General features: G+C 30.5%; 3 protein-coding genes across 3 annotated transcripts; 2 read left to right on the forward strand and 1 right to left on the reverse strand.

Annotated features, from left to right (window-relative positions):
* Positions 1-5,566: 5,566 nt before the first annotated feature.
* HELRODRAFT_155722 (hypothetical protein) lies at positions 5,567-7,585 on the forward strand (the record flags this gene model as incomplete). Its single annotated transcript, XM_009017670.1, has 8 exons — positions 5,567-5,621; positions 5,731-5,834; positions 5,936-6,042; positions 6,186-6,291; positions 6,368-6,440; positions 6,744-6,833; positions 7,200-7,334; positions 7,458-7,585. 8 exons carry the CDS (start codon positions 5,567-5,569, stop codon positions 7,583-7,585), a joined length of 798 nt encoding a protein of 265 aa, XP_009015918.1.
* Positions 7,586-10,651: 3,066 nt separating this feature from the next.
* On the reverse strand, positions 10,652-13,033 carry HELRODRAFT_64358 (hypothetical protein; the record flags this gene model as incomplete). The annotated part of the gene is made up of 6 exons (XM_009017671.1): positions 10,652-10,822; positions 11,113-11,211; positions 11,401-11,526; positions 11,668-11,756; positions 11,984-12,112; positions 12,937-13,033. The coding sequence occupies 6 exons, from the start codon at positions 13,031-13,033 to the stop codon at positions 10,652-10,654; spliced, it is 711 nt and encodes a 236-aa protein (XP_009015919.1).
* Positions 13,034-14,567: 1,534 nt separating this feature from the next.
* Positions 14,568-16,672, forward strand: HELRODRAFT_188393 (hypothetical protein; the record flags this gene model as incomplete). Its single annotated transcript, XM_009017672.1, has 2 exons — positions 14,568-15,857; positions 16,651-16,672. Exons 1-2 carry the CDS (start codon positions 14,713-14,715, stop codon positions 16,670-16,672), a joined length of 1,167 nt encoding a protein of 388 aa, XP_009015920.1. The 5' UTR covers positions 14,568-14,712.
* Positions 16,673-17,112: the final 440 nt, after the last annotated feature.

Consider the following 17,112-nt stretch of genomic DNA (forward strand, 5'->3'; position numbering starts at 1 on the left):
ACTTTCTCTTCTGGTTGACATTAACATTTCCCTCTTTAGCCAGAACATGAACAAGAGACGCAAAACCATACCTCACAGCCCAATACAGCGGTGTGGAACCTTTGTCATTTTCCAAATGTAAATTTGCTCCATGCTCGATAAAATAACGAACTGCTTCAATGTGGTTTCCACGAGCAGCCCACAAAACCGGCGTATCTTTTTTGTTGTTTTGTATATTGACGCTCACACCCATCTTCTTAAAAAGGTCAATTATTTCTGTGTGTCCGTGCAATGCTGCCAGGTGCATACAAGATAGATGCCGAGGTCTCTGTCCTTCCAATTCAGTTACAACCACTCTCGATAGAAACTCTTCTTTAGTTCCTTCGTTAGTCACTTTGTCCAACATTAATTTTGTCAACACGTAGTTTCCTTTTTCTGATAAAATGTGAAGATTGGACTTTTGAGTAGATACACCTTTCACAGTCAATTTATAATCCTCCAAAATTAACTTCTCATCGGAGTTGTCTATCAAATAACGGGCTACGGAGTAGCAAGATTTTTCGAGAGCATGATTCAAAACTGTGCGAGCACTTTCTTTATGTTTAAATTCTTTATCTAACAAAGATTGTCTATTTCTTTTAACTAGTTCTTGCAATTTGACAAAATTTTCAACGTTATCTTTTTCGACGGATTCAAACAGAGAATCTCGTAACGTACAGTGTTCGTTGAAAGTCTCATTGGAACTTGATTCCAACACTGGTGTTACTTCAGCTGTTTTCAAAACTAAGGGTGGGGGAGGTTTGTTCAGTTGAGTTATGTTTGTTGGGTACAACGAATCTCTTCTGTTGGGTTCTTTGAAACTTTGTAAAAAATCTTTTAATTCATCTTCGGTGTCCTTATTTTAAATAAATTAGATTAATTATGTTAGCTTTTTTACTAAGATCTTTGGTAAATAATTAAAAAATACTAGGCATAAAAATACGTTCAAGTTTTCAATTGATGAGGAAAACAAAAAATAACTTGAAATTAATTGATAATTATCTTTATTCGAAAAGTTTGACAGACTTGTTTATTTCCTCTTCTAGCCCAGAGACTGACAAAGTCTCCATCAATATTTGGATCGTTTGGTTTCCCAGCATCCATTTATCCAACAAACAAACAAATAATTTTTTATCCACAACGATCTTCAATTTATTGTAACATTAACGTGATTAAAATGTAAAATCAACTGGGTTTATGCTTGAGCGATTCGTCTTGTAGGGTATCACCATTCAGTATTTACGCTACGTTGTTCTGTTCGAAAACTTTGTAAGATTGAACAAGCTTTGAACAAAAAATTAATATGTAGCATTTCTTCTATTCAATATCAAACATGTTGTGTGAAACTCATTTTAATTTCAATGCAGCTCATACTTTTTCGACGTGGGCGTATACATATATATATATATATATATATGAATGAAAATGAAATATATAAATATATCATATATATATATATATATATATATATTGGCTTTTTCCAGTATATATATTCTATATATTCAATATACACATATACACATAATGTGTGTGTGTGTGTGTGTGTGTGTGCGCGCGCGCGTATAATGTTAGATCTATTTATATAAAAAAATTTGTGTGTTTTTTATAGTCCTTGTTCATTCACATATATTATGCAGTCATACAATTCGTTTAATATATTCATGAATCTAAAGAATATTCAATATTCAAGTAAAAAATTAAATGAGTGTGCTTGCGTATACGTATCGTACGCTTGTATGGATGTGTCTGTAAGTTTGAATAGACAAATTTACACACATACGTAAATGTTTGTGTATGTGTAATATCAATATTATTAAAAATTTTACATCTTACGCAGTTGTTTTATGATATTAACTTATTGGATAAACTTTAAAGTAAAATGGAATCCGATATCTTGTATATAGCAAAGTACTTCACTACAAGTTTTCAAATGAAAAGACATGACTGCAATGAATAGAAATTCTAACGACAAAAAATTTGCGTTATTTATTCAGCAGTCAGTATAAGCGGTGATACGATGGAGCATGAGAAATTTAAAAAATGTTTCAAAACTTCTCACAGGACTCTTTGGAACCATCATAAATCTATTTATTACCATCGACATCTCCACTTGTAGAAATAAACTCACACACCAACGCATATATTTATATAAATGTATATTGTATGCATATACAATTTAAGTTATTTATTATATCTCATAGTCTACCAAAATATAACAAAAAATATTTGAAGAAAAACTTCCTGTGAAATTCTATACTCAAAAGTTTTGCTTCACTGAATCATTGATGAATACAGCAAGAAAATTAGGTTTTAAAAAAGATTTGATTTGTAATATTTGTGAAATAATAATTTCATATTAATTAAAGGCATTTACATTTAATATTCGTCCACTTTCATAAATTCAATTTGCTGGAAAGATTACGAACCATGCACGCACTCATCAATTCACATCCACCTCCAAATAAACCACCAGCAACATACACTACTGGTTTGTTGTTGCCTTCGTAACTATGCAACCACCGATCAAAATTGGAACAATGGAATATGTATCGAATGCACGTGTATTATTACGTTGTCAATTTATAGTAGCTATATATAAACGTATGCGAATTATACTAGCATGTATTATATTAAATTCGTGTAATATTAATGAAGGTGTGTGTATTTTAATACTTATATGCACATAAGCATGTTTACGTATTCCATTTTAGATTTTCTATTAATGTGCGTGAGGTTATTGAGCATTTGCAAAAAATAGTTGATGTTTATGGCTACATGTTTTTTGGCAGCTCTTATTGACAAATTTTTCGATTTGGTTATCTTTCCTATGGTCCAAACTGTGGATGAGATTATCGCTAACAAAGCAAATGATGTGCTATTTTGTACATATAGGTTTTTTCCGTCTGCCTTTGAATGAAAACAGCCCGCCAATACAATTTCATTTTATATTTCCTAATTCGTTCGGCCATTGTTGAGTCCTACAAAGACAAACAAGTAGGTACATAGCATTTCAACACAAAGATTCAAAGCGCTATACACGTGCATTTCATTAAGTGCGTTTATAATGGGATTATTAGATGATAAATACGACTGCCTGTTTGATATTTTTCTCCGGTATGTGATAACGGCTCTTATAAGGAGGATATTGAAACACAGCTCTGATAACATCATTCGAAACGTTCATTCGTTTGTTATTATCATCATTCTTATTATTGATATTGTTATTATTATTGATATTATTATTAATATTGTTATTATTATTATTCAGTGAAAATGTTATTATTTATTACATTTAGATTCACATATCATCGTCACTCTTTCTCAGACAATTTTAACAACCGTTGTATTTTTTAAGCTAGTTTATTTACTTACCATCAAGAAATTTTTTTAAAATTAATATAATCAGTAAATACAATTAGTTTTTACTGGAAAAAAATTTAAATTGCGCCAATTTTTCACACTTTTTCACCGGACACACACACACACACACACACACACACACACACACACACACACACACACACACACACACACACACACATAGACCACACAGTCACATATAAACAAATTAATTTTTATTCAAAAAAAATTTAAGAGCGTCAGTTTCCACGCTTTTTAACCGGGCATCGATTAGGAGATGGTTGATGAATATAATTTCCATTCATAAATAGAGAATATAGTTTATGATGTTTATACTGCAATTGCCTTTGAGACATCTATTACGGCTATTCTTATTTATCCTTTATGTGTGTGTACACATATACACACATACACACACGCACACACACTCGACTTCGATTAAGTACATTTCAGTTCTTTCTGATGTCTCAATAACATTTAAATTGTTTTTCTAAAATAATATAACAACGATAATCACTAAACAACAACAATAACATCCCGTCAGAAGTTAACTAAATATCTTTACAAATCAACCAACAATACGATAGCAACAACTACATCATAATCTAATCATCAATCATCATCAACAGCAACAATAACAACAACAACAATGATAATGATAACAATAATAATAATATTATTAATAATAATAATGAGAGCAATAATATTATTGATAAATAATCATAGCAATAATATTGTCGCCAGTCTTCATTTTGAGTGTTAGCTGTCAGTTGCAAACCTTTGTTAGCTAAACACGGCTAGCAGCCACCTTATTCACGCCAACATTAACATACCTATTCGTTATACATCATATAACTGTTCATATTCATACTTCCTAAAATCTGTTGTCTACGTTGAAGTTTATTTAGTGTGTGTAGTTCAATTCTTATACTAAAAATCAACGTTTTTTGGAAGCTATTGCAGTATCTGTATCATAATTGTAAGGTTAAGTATATTCTTGGTATATCATTCAAGTAAAATAAAAGTCTACATATGCATTAAGTAACAGTAACATACGAATGAATCTGATTTATTTTTGATTGACATGTCAAAAATTGAAGATTAATGAAATGCATTCCAATATACTGAGGATTAAGATCACGAAGCCAAGATAAATTCTGCAATTATTCGAGTAGTGCCAGTGTTTCTATATTTTAAATTCATAAAACTACAAATTAAAAAAATTAAATACTTTTGCAAAAAAAAAATCATTTTAAAATGATGATTTTTGTGTTGCATATTACACAAAATCTTACTAGTAAAACGTTTATCTATGCTCTTTTTTGTAATTTATTCATGAATTGCATTGACTTTGTTAGCGATAATAGGTAGTGGTCTGCCGTTAAAAAATCTTCAAAATCAAGATGGAGGTTATCGTTTTTATTACAATTTAAATTTTAGATAACCGTGGAAATAATGGTTTTGTTAATTTTAGATTGATCTAGAAATTATCGACCTGGTTACGAAGAAATCACTCGCCAAATTGTCAAATGTTAGCATTTGCCATTCAGAATTCAATTGTTAATTTAAATTTTTTGTTATTGATAGCAGACTTGTAGTGGCTGGCTATATGACGGCAACAATTTTTTGAAAAATTCACAGTCTCTACTTAATTATTAATAATGTTTTGTAATTGGTTTCATTTATTTCTGTTTCAACGTTTTCGACTGTACTTTTTTCTAAATTTATTATTAAAATTTAAAAGTTTTAAATTAAAACTTCTAATTGGTCTGTAAGTTAAATTAAAGTTTTTCCTTTTTTCGTAAAGCAAGATGATTAGTAGTGTAGTCATAGTGTATTGTGTGGTAATTAACTGTAAAATAAATATGTCAATTCAGATAATAATGCTGTGTTTGATTTGTCAAGTGAATGATAAAATTTAAATGATTAAAAATTTTAAAAAAATTACAACTGCATGTATTCATAACTTAGTTAACAGGTCAATCAACAATTTCTGATGTTAAGAAAAGTTTTTACAATGCAAGTATGTATAATATGGATGTCAAATATGTTTCTTTTATTTTGAATTTTTTAAAGGCATTTAATTGTTGTAATTGTAATTTACTCTAAATTAATTTCTAAATTAATTTCTAACTATTTTCTAATGAATTTATATTAATGAACGGTTTTTATCATTTTTCTTCTCTTAATGATTGCAGGGTCTAAGTACTATGTGGATAGGCAGTCTTACAAAATTGATTCAAGTTGGGCCACTTATGTTTTACTTCATATTTTATTATATTGTTTTAAAAGTATGTGGATATATGTTGTCAATATAATATATTGTACTTATTTTATTTATTCGTGCTCTAGAGGGCAAGACATTGTCTGACAATGAAGTTCTAAAAGGCATTGGTTTGGGTGAAGGTGGCAAGATATTCTTCAAGGACCTGGGTCCACAAATTGGATGGTCATCTGTTAGTAATCTTGACATTTCAAATTTTGACTGTGGTTAATATTTTTAATTGACGTTTTTTTCAATAGCAAATAAAATCACTATTCATTTATGCCATTGCAGGTTTTTCTTGCAGAGTATGCCGGTCCACTTTTTATTTATTTATTTTTCTATGTCAGACCTTCCATAATTTATTCTGTAGACATCAGTGGGAGATCTCTCGCATCTCAGTTTGTAGCAATTTTAAAAATCCTTTCATTGTTTTTTTGCTCATTAAATGTTGTTCAACTGTTTTGCTTCAGCTTAAAAATGCAATATTCAATTTATAGATTATTAAAATTTTTGTCAACCTGATGGTTTGCTTCATGTACAGAGTTGCATGTGCATGTTGGTGCTTCCATTACTTGAAGAGGCTGTATGAAACAATTTACGTGCATCGTTTCTCGCATTCCACTATGCCCTTGTTCAATCTTTTCAAGGTTTCATTTGAGTAGATTAAACATCAGTATGTAAGTAGTGAATGAAATATAAAATTTGCCTAATGAATTTTCTAAGAATTGTTCTTACTATTGGGGATTCACTGCATTTGTCTCCTACTACAACAACCATCCTTTGTACACCCCACCAAGTATAAGCTCGTCTTTTTATCTCATTTAATTTATAAATTGAAAAAATAGTATTAGAATAAGGTTAAAAAAGTTAACCATGATACTATGAATTTAAAAATTTTATAAAATAATTTAGATGATTTAATACTTAATGATTTAATACACATACTTTTAATTTACTTTTATTAATACTAATAATATAAATTAATCAAATGATCTAATTCGTGTTAGGTTACTGGTTTCCACTGTACGTTCTTGCTGTAGTTGGATTCTTTGTAAGATTTTTTCTATTTTTTTCGTTACCATATATTTCTTTACATTAGTTACATTCATTCATAAAAATATCATTTGGAAGGTTTGTGAATATGGCAATTACAGCATCCATATTGCTTTCAAGGATCTCAGACCTCCAGGTTTCATGAGTCGTTCATAAATTACTTATGTTTCTTGATTTTTGGCTGTAAATAATCTCCTGTAGAGCATTTTACATTTTTTAATCTCATTTTCAAGCCCACAAAATTTAATTGAAACATCAGAAAATAAGTTTACTTTTGTAATTATGCAAACCACTCAGAACTTCATCATTATTTGTATTATTATTAGATTATTGGACAGCTTTTACTAGAAGTTTCAAGTTGATTCAGAGTTAACAACAGCCTTGTTTTGGAATATCTTTATATTTTTCAAATAAGTTTTTAAATTTTTATATATCAGAATTGTTTCATGTGTTTTTATAATTTTGGAACTATTTTTATTTTCTAATATAATAATCCACACAGGATCTACAGTCCGTCAAATACCGAAACCAACCACAAATCCAATGACAAGATTGTTTGAATTAGTGTCATGCCCTAATTACACTTATGAAGTTGGCAGCTGGTTCTTTTTCAGCGTCATGATTCAGTCCCTGCCCGGTTAATAGCGCCACTTCAAGTGTCTTCAATAATAAATAAATCTATGATATCATTGTCATATATTTAGTGATTGCGCATTTTTGCTGTTTCTTCATGCTGTTTTGTATTTTATCTTCTCCACAGCTTTTCTGTTTTGTCTGGTGGGTCTAGGTCAGATGAGTATTTGGGCTCTGGCCAAACACAAAAACTACAAGAAGGAATTTCCTGATTATCCAACTAAAAGAAAAGCCATTTTACCATTCATTTTGTAATATAATATGCTACTGGCTTATAGAGAATATCAGATTGGAAGTATAAAAACCAATTAGTTTGTTATTTAATTAACCCATTAATTAACCGAAGTCTGCTGACTTGTTGAAAGTTGTTTTTATAATTTAATGATTTTTTATTTATTCTCAATAGATTATTGAAATTCCCGTTTCAATACCATAAAAAATTCTCAAAAAACTGAAAAATCGAGTGGCAAAATGCTAGCGCATATAAATTCGACACCTCAAGTACATTTAAAACCGTTAAGTAATATGTAGTCTTCATGTAGCATGTACCTCCTTCACTTACAAGGCAGTCGTTGCAAATGCTGACATCAAGATTTAACAATATTCATTTCAGAAAATGTAGGGCACGCAATGTCACAAGTTGTAACAATGTAAAAGAGTGCCAAAAATTTATTTGCCATATCAGTATCAATATACTGATACTCAAAAACCATTGTTAGTGCGTTTGGACGACGATTTGTTAATTAAAAATTATGGATATATATCCATGTTAAGAATATTCTGTGTGTGCTGCTTCTTACGAAAATAGTTGATTCCTACTGCTCCGCGAAATCTTGTTCTGGTTAGTTTCAGCAGTGAAATCACGATTAATTAATTACATTCGCCATTAAGTTATTAGATGTGAGAATTATTGCGTCGATCTATGTTAATCCGGTTAAGTTGAAGGACCGTGAAGATTTTTTATGATTATTTTTATCGTTAAGATCAAGATGCGATAGTTTATACAAAAATACAAGCAATTGAAAGTGAGTAGTTGTGGAGCGTTGTGTAATGTGTTGCACTTTTAGTGAAGCATGTGTTTAGGAAGGAGTCAATGACAAAAATGTCAAAGTTTCAAGAAGTCTAAGGTTTCAAATATTCTCATGCGGTAATTTTAAATACTCGTACACTATGTCAACTGTTTTGACGTTCATGCAAGAAATCGTAAAATATCGTAAAATATTTCACGTGAAAACAAGTCGATTATCCCAAAAAATGAAATCTGGAAAAAAATTATTGCCTAAAAGAAGTCAAATAAAAAAACGTAATTCAAACTAGATTGCGGGTCTTGTTTCTTTTTGTTTTCGTTTTCGTTTTAGAAGGTGGTTGTTGTTGTGCGGCAGTATCTGTGCTGTCAACCCTCAGTGCGTGTCCTTTAGCTTTTATGTGTTCGAACAATTTGTTTCTCGTCTGAAAAGAGGCTTTGCAAACGTTACATGAGAACACCTGGTCAATTGGTCATCGAAAATTTTAAATACAATGCATGAAAATTATATACATTTCCATTCAACGTTCTAACCCACTACAAAGTAATTTTAAAATTAAAGATATGCTAAGTATGTTATCATAATCACGTTCAAACCTGATTACTCACGAACTAAACTGAATAACTGCTTTGGAGCTACTAAAAATATTATTTCACTAACTACTCAAACAAACGTAATTTAAAATAAAGCAGTAATCAAATTACTTCTTTTGTGCTCTGTTTTCTGTTGGCCTCATTTGGCGTTTGTTTTTTGCATGCAGTTTGCTTCGTAACATTTGTGTCTATTAGTTTTCGTTCGTCATCTTCCGTGAAATGGTTTTGTAAATTTTCAGTATTGTGAAGCTCGGATGTGGTGCTGATGAATGGTGGTGTGTCGTTGCAATCAGGTGGGTTACTGGTTTCCTTAATTGTATTATTGTCATTATCTTTTTCACGATTCGTAGCTTCATGTACTTCATTTGTAAGACTTTCTTCAAAAACGTTGTTAATTTTCAATGAGGATTGGATGTTGTCAGTCAAATGTTGGATGTCAATGTTTGACGCCGTTGGTTCTTCTGTGACTTTTTTGTCACCATCCTCATTATCATCACCCTAATTAAAAGTGAATTAAAATACAACACTAGTAATGAAATTGTCAGTTATTTTCATTAATATAAACTTTAATCTTTGCATTTAATTTTAAAAAGTTGCCGATTTAACCAAAGCTAAAATTCCACCTCTTTATTGAAGCATGCAGGATTTAATTTCTTTTGCTGTTTTCTTTTTCTCTTTTGTTTTTTAGACCTTTCAATGAAGAATTACATTTTCACAGTTAGTAATGTTTCAGTTTTCAAAGTACTTTGATGTTAATTTGAAAACATAGCAATTATTTCCAACTTACAATCCTCTTGTTTGAGAGTTAGTAAGATGTAGAGAGTCAGGTTTGGCATCGTCGCCATTATCCTCATCAGCTACCTCATCTACGTTATTATTATTATTACCAACTGCTTTAGAGGTACCGTCGCTATCGTAGGAACTATTCTTCATTTCATCCCATTGTTTCATTTCCTGGACCACTTTTTCAACGTTCACCAAGTGCTTCTTTGACTTTTTGTGGTTTTCGTGTCTGGTAACATCGTAATAAAAGAACACAGTGATAATGGTTTTGACTGTATCAACAGTTATTGTTATTAAATTAAAAAAAATTATTAATTTTTCTAGTTTCCATTGGCTACAAAAACTAACGTGCTGATAGATTTGAATGCCTTGTTACAAACAGGACAGTACAACTCATCCAATTCATTGAGATCAACAACTGCTGCTTCATCATCAATAGGTTTATCATCAACATCATTTTCATCGTCGTCTTCACCTTCATCTTCATCACCTCCGAACTGATGGTCAACCAACTTTTCCAGTTCTTTGATGGCATGTTCCGACGAGGCTGACCAGCTAGCCTCCTTGTAATTCTTCATCTGCCTGTTTGTTGAAACAATTTTTCTTATTGAATCATGCTAAATTTCTCATTTGCATCACTCACTCAGTTCTTTTCTTTCTATCTCTCTCCCTCTTCTCTTCAGCTAACTTCTTGATCTCTGCAGCTCGGTCCTTCAATTTTTGCTAAAAAGATTTAATTAAATAAATATTTGTTGAAATAATTTAATAACAAATTAATAATTTTTCTGTCAAACAATTTAAAATTACATTAGCTAATTTCATATTGAGAAACAATTGCTTCCAAAAATGCTTTAAAATGAATGAATAACCACCGACATTGTAGGCCTTCACTCTTCTGTCTCTTTTCTTCACAAATGCAACTAACGCCTAAAATATATTAAATTTTTTTCATTAAAAATTTCAGATAAAAAAATTAGCAAAACAATCAGTTCCAATGATAACGATGAAAGTCTAACCCTTATTTCTTCATTTCTATTTTTTCTTGCCTTATCTCGAAGTTTTTTGTTCTCTTGCTCCATAGCTTTTCTTATCTATTGTGATAGATTTCAACACTTTGTTATAATTCATGCAAGCATTCATCATTCAGGTGAAAGTTTTTTTAAAATTAGTTAAAAGTCATGGGATGTTAGACAAAAGGTTTGATTGATATTTGAAATAAATAATCCATCCTAGTAGTTTAACAAACTGTATGCAAAGTATGCCAACATGATAAACAATGGATTGAACAATTTTAATCATTATTCTTTTAATTTTTTACTATATTACATATTTATATGATATTTTTATGTGCTCATTTGATTCTCATTTTAAGCCATGCAACCTGTCTGTTAGGGGCTTGTCGGATATCATAATGGTCGACCCAGACATAAGTCTTTGCAGTTGAGTATGAGTCCCAGTACGAATAAAATGGTCCCACAACCTTAAACAATAATTTAACATGCGTGTATATATTCATTTTTGTTTACACACATGTGCTAACACATATAAATGAATACACACAAACACATGCATACGTAATATACATATAAAATTATATATTGACATTTGTATCAAAAAAGATATCGTCTACATGAATAGTTATCATTGCTACAACATTATCACATCAAACTTCGTCATATGGACTTGTAGAGCTCCCAAAATGAGGAGGTAGTTTCATGTTAGGCTCATGATCAACAAAGTCTATATCTTCCTCTGATATCTGCTTGAATATTTCTGAATAAACACTGTAAAATCCCTGGTTGGGTAGTTGTAATCAATGAAATATATTGATTATCAATTGATTAAAATGTATAGAAAATTAAAAAAAATTAGAATGTATAGTTTTAAATGGATCAGATCACTAGATAAGAAATTATCTGAGCTTGTTAGCACAAACCTTGGCATCATCGTCATACCCAGAGTAACACGAGGCATTAAAATATTGAAAGACATTCAAACTCTTATCTTCGTACTGGTCACCTTTGCCTAATCCTAAATTATTCATTAAAATCAAATTTAATCATCTTTCTTAGTGAAGTTATTTTATTATTATGAAGTGTACAAAAATAATTTTAAGGACCACTAACCATAAACTTAAAAACAAACTTTAGAACTAATCTGCTACTAATTATTATGATATCTAATTGTTTAACAACAAACGAAACCTATTTTTGAAACAGCATAAAAAGTTAAACTTTCAAAAATCTACAAACCTCCTTTTAATATTTCATCTCTGTGCTTATCATACCAAGTCCTTTCTTGAGGATCAGACAGAACATCATAAGCCTGCTGAACCAGCAAAAACTGCTTGTGGGCCTCCTCAAATGAATCTGGATTTTTATCTGTTAAATAATTTTGCTTAATTTAAGAAATTTAATGAATTGTTTGGACAAATAACAACAAAACATTTCACAAATTGTATGACGCATGGTTGGCAATGACATATAATATAAATGAGTTGATATAATTATAATAATATAAGATACATGACAACAGGCTTTAAATTTTAGTCCCCATATTCAATTTTTTTAATTAATCAGTTATCTGTTCTATGTTATCTTAATAATTATACTCATCGACACATAGTCGATCTATAACAATAAAATAACTAATTCCTTTTGTTTAAATTTAAATTATATAATAGATAATAGCAATAACATATATCATATATCATATCATATAGATGGAGTCTTATACCTTTATAGCATATCAATTTAATTTAAATTTAATCTAAAATTTTCATCTAAATTGAAATAAACTATTAGTCTTACCTATTGATTCCTAAGACTTAAATTTGTTTCCAGAATAAGTAAATTATTAATTATTTTATATTTTTATTTATAACTATTGAAAGTTAAAATATCAGTTGAAATTTTTTAAAATATAATTAAATATTAAATTAATTATAATATAATTGTTTGTTGTGCAATCTAACTAACTACTCTAACCTAATACTATTTATTATTAAAATACAATATAGATACAATCAAATTATGTCATATCAAATAAACAGATCATAAAGTTTATGACATTAAGATTAATTAAATTAATATTAATTAATTAATTAAAATTAAATAAATATTAAAAATTGCTACTGCTGGTCTCATTGCATTCGAATTCACCCATGCAACCGACAACGAAAAATTAATTAAATTTTAATTTAAACCTGGATGCCAAATTAGAGCATTCCTGCGATAAGATTTTTTAATTTCTTCATCACTGGCATTCAGATTCAAGCCGAGAACTTCGTAATGGCACTTCATTTTCGACGTGATCGAGGCATAAGACGGGTTTGTTTACTTATGCGGTTAAATGAGGATTTCATTAAAAAAGTATGTAGATCAATTCTTTACATAACATTTATTTGTATATCGCACACTATATGGTGTATTATTATGTATTAAAAATACAATATTTACCATGTTCGGATCGCGAAATTTGTAATTTTATTGTTTAATTAATAAAGCAATTTTAGTAATTTTCCCGCAGGTTTTTCAACTCTGTTCTAGTTAGTTCTCTTCATTAGTACAGTTTTAATCAACCGTCGTTAGCTATGTCCAAAGAGTTTTCTTATTTTAACCTTTTTTATTTCCATATAAGTGATTTACAAAAATTTTCTTTTAAACTCCCTTTCTAATGCTTCCCATTTATTTTTGTCACTCTCCTGTTTTGTACGCATATATCAACGTAGAAAACTTACTGGCTTCTAATATATTCTCAACTTTGTTTTGATGGATGTTTTACCACATTTCCAAACTTCTTTGCGAGATCCAAACATTACTCGTGCATTAGCTATTTTTTCAGTTTTGAGTGGCTGTGCTAGATACGTTTAATAAAAAGCTTTGCACACTTCCCAATGTTTTTTTTTATTCTTTTGATGATAAAAAACTGCAAAACTTCTCTTGATTGATTTTATTCTTTTTGTTAATAGGCTTGTATTTCTCCACACACAGTTATAAACCTTCTCCAAAGCCTCGGCGCTAGGATCATGTGTACATCATTTACGGACGTTATCAAAAAAGCAAAATGTCGCTGATATTTTATATACTTTGATGTGATGCTGGTTTCTTTTCTGAATTTTTAACACCAAACAGTGTTATTGATTTTGTAGTCGTGCAAATCAAAATCGAAGCAACATTTTTTATTTTTAATAATTTTATTTTTTACTTTCAAGTTCCTCAATCGTTTTGAAAACGTTGTGTGCCCTATGCCTGCCTGTTCATTCGTGGAAAATATGTAACAGGTCATAAAATAGATATTAGGTTTTAACAAGGATATTATATATATCCATGGGTTTTAACCAAATGATCGACATTCAAAGATGGGTCCCAACTGCAATCTATACTACCAATGTAACTAAATGTAAAATGTAAACAACGTTAAAAAAAAAGGTACTTTTAATTTGTTTGATTGAAAAATATATTTAAAAAAAATCTCCAACAATTACAAAAATTGTTTTTATAATTTTTTAATTAAAAGAATGGTAGAATGGGAGCCGATAGAATCCTCCTAGGTAATGATGAATTTTTATGTAGCACATAATGTTAATAAACTTCCAGCACTTATAAAATTTTAAGCGAGTATCACATGAAGTTGTTAATATCCAGTGGTTTTAGCTGCTTACGGTTACTGCGAATTTGGTAGTAAAGAGTATTGGTATAGTATGATATAGTAGCATAGACGATGTAGTTTTCTACAATAGCGAGCTTACATTTTTGAACGGGTGCTCTGAACAATAAGGCAATGCAGATTAATAATGTATGCGTGCTGTGATATAGATAGATGTGATGGTCGTGTGCATGGCTAAATTGTTGGTAATTATATATGTACATTTATAAGCTGTCGATCGAGTACATTTAATAAGAAATTGATACATTTAAAAAAAATGTTCATTTCTTTGCGAAAATTCTCTACCGTGATGGCATAAAAAATTAATGTTATCATGTTACAACATCTAACGTCTCCGTTAAAATATTTGTTTCAGTGGATTAAAAATAACCCGTGGAAATGGAACTTGGTAATGATAATTGCATTCGCACTAATTCTATTAAACTCAAGAATATATATCAGTTACCATGAACTTATCAGAGGAGAATGGAATGTTGGTGAGGTTTTTAAATTCAACGGAGCCAGAACCACCACATCAACTCCAACAACAAAGAGCCTTCCGTCAAAATACCAACTGTTTAAAGCCACAACTCCGACAATACCCACCGCATCACCAGGTACTACTACACCACCAAGACCTACCACACCACCAAGAACTACACCACCACCAAGAACAACTGCAAACACTTCTACATATTCACCGACTTACAAATGCGATGATTTCCTTTTGTTCGCAAACAGTTTCAAAGATGGTAGAGGCTTAGGAAACCAGATTTTTAACTTAGCTGCTGGTCACTTATTTGCTAAAATGACCAAACGACGACTTGCATTAAATAATTCCATCCTAAATAACATCGGCCTAGAGGAAGTGTTTGATTATCATTACGAAAGATTCAACCAGAGCAACTGCCAATTTTACACGATATCTGACCTGCATAGCTTGGGCTACAACCCTGATGTTGAAAAAAATTCAGAATTGTTTAACTTAACGGCGAATAAAACTATTTTAACTAATGGGTTTTTTCAGAGTTGGAAATATACATTGGACGAAAAACCGTTAAGAAATGTTTATCTAAATTTCAAAACGGATATTAAAAGCAGCATTGAAAATTATTTCACGTCAATCAATCCTGCCAACTGGAGAGCGTCAACATTCACACGAGTGGGTGTTCACGTGAGACGTGGTGACGTCTTGACGGACTCAAAAGTTAAATTCGGCTACACTACACCAAAAGCTTCTTACTTCATAAATGCAATGTTGTACATATTATCTCTTTACAAGAGAGTCCAGTTTATAATAGTCACAAACGACAAAATATGGGCAGAGAAAGAAATACAACCGAAACCATTTCTAAGTCGAAACTACACAACTCAGGATAATTTTAATATTTTGATATCTACATTCGACAGTGCCGCTCATGACTTGGCGATCCTGGCTATGTGCCACCACACTATTATCTCTACTGGAACGTTTGGATGGTGGGGCGGCTGGCTCAGTCGGGGCGTAACCATCTTCTACAGGGATTGGCCTCAACCGGGCAGCCCGTTAGCTTCACTGTTTATAAAAGAAGATTTTTTCCCTCCAAACTGGATCGGCATGTCTGATTAAGTTAGTCAGTTCGTTGGTCAGTTTGCTAGAAGACTTGAAAATGTTTTTAAGCTTATGAAAGGTTCTACGGTTATTTTAACATTACTATGCTAGTGTGCTCAGGCAATAAGTTTTGTTTTATATGTCATCCTTCCAGCTATCAATTGCCATGTTATATTATTTAATTCATTTATAAATATATTTTCTCTCTTTAATATTTTATCACAGACATTTTAATTTTTTTTTTTGATTCTTTTAAACTTCAAACTTTATTTAATTAATGTCTATGAAAAGTTTTTTTAAAAGACGTCAATTATGCGATAATTACTGTGTCTCGTCAGCTGATGATCAATCAATTAATTATTAATTACATAATTGAATAATCTTATTACGGCAAGATGATTTTTACATTCAATTCATTGAATAAAAATTTTGAAATGATTCATTTGTTTCATGCTATGTACAGTTTTTAAAATACCAAGACAAACTAAATATTATTAATACATATTTAGATGTTAATTCATAATTTGTGAGTTGTTACTGATACTAGTCACTTATCACTTATGCAATTTAATAACAAGTCATTTACTATCAAGTTGACAAAATTGCGGCTAACTACTATTGCACCGTCGTAACATGGAAATAATTTACACTTGTTATATTTATATGTAAACAAGAAAACAGGTCACCCGTTGCTATGTGGTGAATGAACAGGTGAACGAATTAATTGACGGCGTTCACCTCCGTTCAATTGTTTGCTTTCAAACTGCTCATCTTCTAGTTGAGTTTTATGCAGATTGTGTGCTGCACTATGTATTAGTATGCTGTAGGAATAAAGTTCAAATATGTTTGTAGGATAGGTTTGCAAGTATATGGGCATGGGTATGTCATCGTTTACTTGTTTGTTTATGTATTTATTTTTCAGTTAGTATGTATTTATGTATGTGTCATCGTTTACTTGTTTGTTTATGTAGTGTCAGAATTATGAAATAATACTGACTAAAAATACTGCAAAATTGAATGGTGCAAGTTAATTTACTCGATAGGTGACAACGTATTTTTTTTGTTTTGTAATTTAGATGACGTCATAAATTATTATAAATTATTTTAAAATTTAATTAATACTTTTTCTGATTAATTGGACAT

Source organism: Helobdella robusta (assembly GCF_000326865.2).
Source record: "Helobdella robusta unplaced genomic scaffold HELROscaffold_2, whole genome shotgun sequence".
In the NCBI taxonomy this organism is placed as follows: Eukaryota; Metazoa; Annelida; class Clitellata; order Rhynchobdellida; family Glossiphoniidae; genus Helobdella; species Helobdella robusta.